Genomic DNA, 4,909 nt, shown 5'->3' on the forward strand with positions numbered 1-4,909 from the left:
ATGTTCACTTTCATGATAGTCTCTTTTGACTGTGGATCTGCAGGGTAGAAAAATAAACAGGTCCTTCCCTCAGTAAAATGCAGAATTAACACACAGATCTCAAAGTACATTTCAAACATTATTGACTTACCCATTGTAACTCTCTTGGGGGTTGGCAAAATATAAGGTCCAGTCCAACACCTGGAGAAAGCAAGAGGGAGATTATGTATTACTAATAAATGACCTAGCAGACAGGACCTATTGACTTTGTCAGCAGACAACGGCTGATTTACACCATGGTTTAACTGCTAGTAGAAGCAATAAATAGTCCAGATGAAGGGCTCTGCAGTTTCTACCCCATGGAAAATCTGGCCCATTCTGTGGTATTTCTAATGTTACCCAGTGGGTTAGTAGGAGTCACTGGAGTAGAAAGTAGTCTTGTGCTGCTTGTAGATGAACAGCACTGGGTGGCTCCTCTGCTAAAAATCCTGCACTGTGTGATCTGATAGAGTTTACTGCCTGATTTCCTTTGGGCCATGTGAAAGGGCTGCACATGAGGAACCACATACAGAAAGCATCAATCCCAAGGTCAATCTTCATATTCAAAAGCAATGCAGCATCTCTACTGGCTACATATCTTCAACTGCTTACATGCGCATGTCATTGCAGAGCGCTCTTAAAAAACCCTCCTTTTTCTCCTCTTCCTTTGTAGTGTGTGCTTTAACTTGCTTCTATTTGTCAATGGCCTTTCTGCCCTGTGTATACAATAGTGATGTTCAAAGAGGCCCGAAGTCCTGCTGTGACAGGCAACCCAGAAAAACATCTCATAAGAGGCAGTCTTAGATCCCATTGGGTCAAACAGCTGCTGTGCAGTCACTACGAGTCACATCAGGAGGGAAGAACGCTCCAGGGGCAAGAACTTCATGTGGAGGTTACCCATGTTTTCATGATGCCATCTACAATAATAGCTTGGTTTTCAACAGCGTGAGGCATCAGCAATTTCCTGAGGCAGTTCTCTGGCCCTAAGACTTCCAGGGCAAATAGAGAGAGAAAGGGGAAGGAAGAAGGCACCAAGTTATTTACACCTCTCTGTCCTGTTAACTAGAACAGGTCACATCTTCAAAACCCATTTGCAGAGATGAATACTCATTCACCATATTCAGTTTCAAAATCCTCCATGCTGCATTGTGCCCACCATGCTGCAGCCTCTGCTCTGCAAATCACGACAGCAGCTCTGAACAGCCCAATCTGCTGTGAACCAGTGCCTCCCTCCAATACAGCTGCAAATAGGTTTAAATCATTAGATTCAGGTTACCAAACAGTCTCCTGGATCAGGGTTAATTAAATGAGTGTTGAAATCTAATTAAGGACTAGTCCAGGTGATAATTAGCAGGAAATGTATGCATTAAAATATTCATTTGTCGATGAGCTGCAATTAGGAGTGTGATTTGGGGAAAGATCAATAACTACATCATGTGATTTAAAAAAATTAAAAGTTGCCCAGCCTTGAGCAGAAATACAGCGGAATTTTGGCTAGGTTTTTTTTTCTTCTGTCCCCCCCCTCCCCCCCACTTTCTGTTTAGCTCTTATAATAACTTCTGAAAACTGCTCTCCACCCTTGAATAGAGCATTCATCTCTCCATCCCTTTGTTTTCCTGAAGCACTTCTTTCAACCCCTTGCTCTTCACCACATTGTTTGAGTGGGTTATAGATTTATTAGAGAGAGACTAACAGGTCAAAAAGAAAGATCCTTTGCCAATGAAAATCACTTCCTCCCAGAACAGGCTGCTAATCCAGGGGAACATCGCTCATTGTGTGGCCTTAGACTGGTTTTTTTTTTTTAGCATGTTAACTCCTCAAGTCTTTATTCATTACTGAGGATCTGGAGAGGCTACTGAATATGCATAGCTTGGACTTACGCATATGTACGTCCATAGTTGTGGTTTACTACACTATTCCCAATTTGTAGCAGAGCAACTCTGCCTTCACCGAGACTATTTTTTTCTGGTTACAGGTACACAGGGGTGTGTGTAAGCCACTTAATAACACTGTCCCTGTGCAAATCCCAGGCAATCCCACCTCTGCTAGAAAAATGAGGGCCCCACAAGAGCCCAGCTCCTCTGGCACAGAGCTGGTCTACCTCTACTGCCGCAGCCGGAGGCTGAGCTGGCAATTTCCCCACTGACTGTATTTCCATCAACGAATACCAGTGTGTCAAAAGGGAAGCGTACCATGGGAGCGTGATGATTTTAGCTGCTCTTTGTCAGTCTCCTGGCAGCTCACCTGCCCATCTCCCCAGGCTCAGTGGCTCCCCAGCTCCCGAGGCAACTGTCTGCCTGCTGTCGGGGCTGCTGCTGGATCCCCCCTCCACTGCACCCCTCTTCCCCTGGGGAGACCACGCTGTGGGGAATCAACCAACCCATGAAGTTAGGACGTCCTTGGAGCCAGCCAAAAAAACATCAGTGCCTTCCTTCCTAAGCAGATCTATTTCTTCCCATCTCTGCCTCCTATCAGAAATTTAAGAATCGCAGTTACTGACCTTTCATCTCATTTTGGGGAGGAGAGGGATTTCTTTCATTCCCAAAAGCTCTACATTTTTCACAGACTTCTGCAGCCAGCTCTGATGATCATCTGTAGTTCTGCACCAGTGTTGACTGCAGACATAGCCCAAACATTGTAAAGCTTTCCTGGAAGAGTGTAACTTTAAATGTGTGCTCTTTTGTGGTAGCTTCTATTTCCTACTGTTCATGGAGAGGAAACTCAGGTCCATCAGGCACTATTTTTGCTCCCCTAGTTTAACAGTGCTGAAGAGATGCTGCTTCGTGATGAGACATACACTCTGCTCAGCATACTGAATCCTGTCTCCAAGGCTGGGCACGGATTTCTCGCTGGACATGGGGGTTACAAGACAAGGCAGTGTGAAAGGGTGATGCAGCTCAGGGGGGCTGGCATGCACAGAGTTAACAGATTCTACCAAAATAAATCAGTTCACAAATCCTACCACGTTATCCAGCAAAGGCTCCTACATTTTGCTGCACTGAGTCCAGATCTTTGTCCTCTGATGAGGACAACCTGCTGGGCCAAAAGGTTTTATATATGTTGAAAGAATAAGGCAACAACTTTTGCAAAGAGAATGTTAGTGACAGCCTGGAAGTTTGAATTTTGGAGAAAACTAGGAACCGGGCTGCTGGCCTCAGTCATTCACCCTCCAGGGTGCTTTCCTTCCTTCCTGATGCTCTCAGCCTCTTGAAAATGTCCAATTCAAAAGGCTTGAGAGGTTGCATGGGATAAATCAGCGTCAGCTGGATCCCATGCTACCAAATCCATGTTATATGTATGGATTGCATGAGCTAGTGTGTAGCTGGTTATTTCCCTCATGTATTTCCTTTTGTTTCCTGTCCTGCAGGGAGCCTCTTCAAGCCTGGTGGTGAAGTTTGCAGATACAGACAAGGAGCGTACAATGAGACGCATGCAGCAAATGGCAGGACAAATGGGCATGTTCAACCCCATGGCCATCCAGTTTGGAGCGTATGGCGCCTATGCACAGGCAGTAAGTATAGACACTGACTACATGCATGTTCACGGGAACAGGGATAGCACCTAGAATGACACAAAAGCACACGTGAACAGAGGAACAAATTACAAGAGCAGAGGAGGAACCAGTGATTTCTCCATTAAATCAGTTACACGATGGGAGCAACCTGAGCTATGCCACTCTGGGGTAGGTGAGGGCATCTCCCAGGCAAGCCTCAGAGGTGCAATACCTTCTTCTAGCAAGTAACCAAACCGTGATCATGTGTGCACCCATGTAAGACACTTCCTATGGGGCCTAAGCAATTGCTGTCAAATCCAAACACAACTAGCCTTTGAGGATTTGGATAAAATAGACCTGAATTCAGCTTGTCCTAGTTCTCTGTCCCATATCAGCACCATCTGGTGCCAAAGGTTTGTGAGGGCACAAATACCTTTCTGGCCCTCCTCTGTTACCAGGTCATGAAGGCTGAGCTGAATGGGGGAGACGGCTCTCTGCTCCATTCGGCCAGGCCCCTGCTGCACCGTGCATCATTGTGGGTACCTTTGGAGTCACCACAGGATGAAACAGCAGCTGTTGACAGAAGTGCTTTTAGATTCCTGAAAGCATGCTAGATAATACTAAAATGGACAAACAGGCATATGCACACATACAACCCTGGCTCCCCTAAACAGTATGATTTAAGCACACTGGGAAAATGCAGCAGCTATTTAAAGCAGTGTTGCATTGTCTAACTTCAGGTATCCTACTTACATACCAAACCTGGACCCTGGGCCCCAAGAGAGTGTGAATGTGCAGGGAGCTGGGCTCCTGACGAAGCCCTGAAATGGATGCCTCTGGCAAAACTACCTTTCCTTAGGCTACAATTAACAAGGACCTGCAAGATAAGATCAGGTTCAGGTAATTTGGTCTCTGCCAGATATTTCAGAGGAAGGTAGAGGAGATCCCTGCAGCAGGCAGATGCAATACTGCCAGGTGACTTTGGCTGCCTTCTCTAGAGCAGATGAAACAGGAACATTTGCAGGCAGTGACAGTGCATCTAGGTGCTTCATCCATTTGGTGGTAAAATGTGGCCCTCTTGTACTCTGTGCTAGATTTGTGTACAGGAGGGAAGTACCATTAATCCCATTTTATACATATATACATGTGCAGGAATACAGAGAAATTTTCCAAGCAGCCAGGGATCAAGTTAGGAAAGCTAAAGCCCTGATAGAATTAAATCTGGCCAGGGACATCAAGGGCAACAAGTAAAGTTTCTATAGGTGCATCGAGGATAAAAGGAAGGTGAGGGAAAATGTGGGCCCGCACCGGAACGAAACAAGAGACCTGGTTACCTGGGATATGGAGAAGGCAGAGGTACTCAATGACTTTTTTGCCTCAGTCTTCACCGGCAAGTGC

At 45.9% G+C, this 4,909-nt stretch overlaps 1 protein-coding gene across 1 annotated transcript in view; it reads left to right on the forward strand.

Annotated features, from left to right (window-relative positions):
• Positions 1–4,909, forward strand: part of CELF4 (CUGBP, Elav-like family member 4) — a 695,746-nt gene that overhangs the window by 631,836 nt on the left and 59,001 nt on the right. The window contains exon 9 of the mRNA XM_009331557.1: positions 3,386–3,529. Within this exon, the coding sequence (XP_009329832.1) occupies positions 3,386–3,529 (144 nt within the window). The remainder of the gene's footprint in view (positions 1–3,385; positions 3,530–4,909) is intronic.

Source organism: Pygoscelis adeliae, unplaced genomic scaffold, assembly GCF_000699105.1.
Source record: "Pygoscelis adeliae isolate BGI_AS28 unplaced genomic scaffold, ASM69910v1 Scaffold68, whole genome shotgun sequence".
In the NCBI taxonomy this organism is placed as follows: domain Eukaryota; kingdom Metazoa; phylum Chordata; class Aves; order Sphenisciformes; family Spheniscidae; genus Pygoscelis; species Pygoscelis adeliae.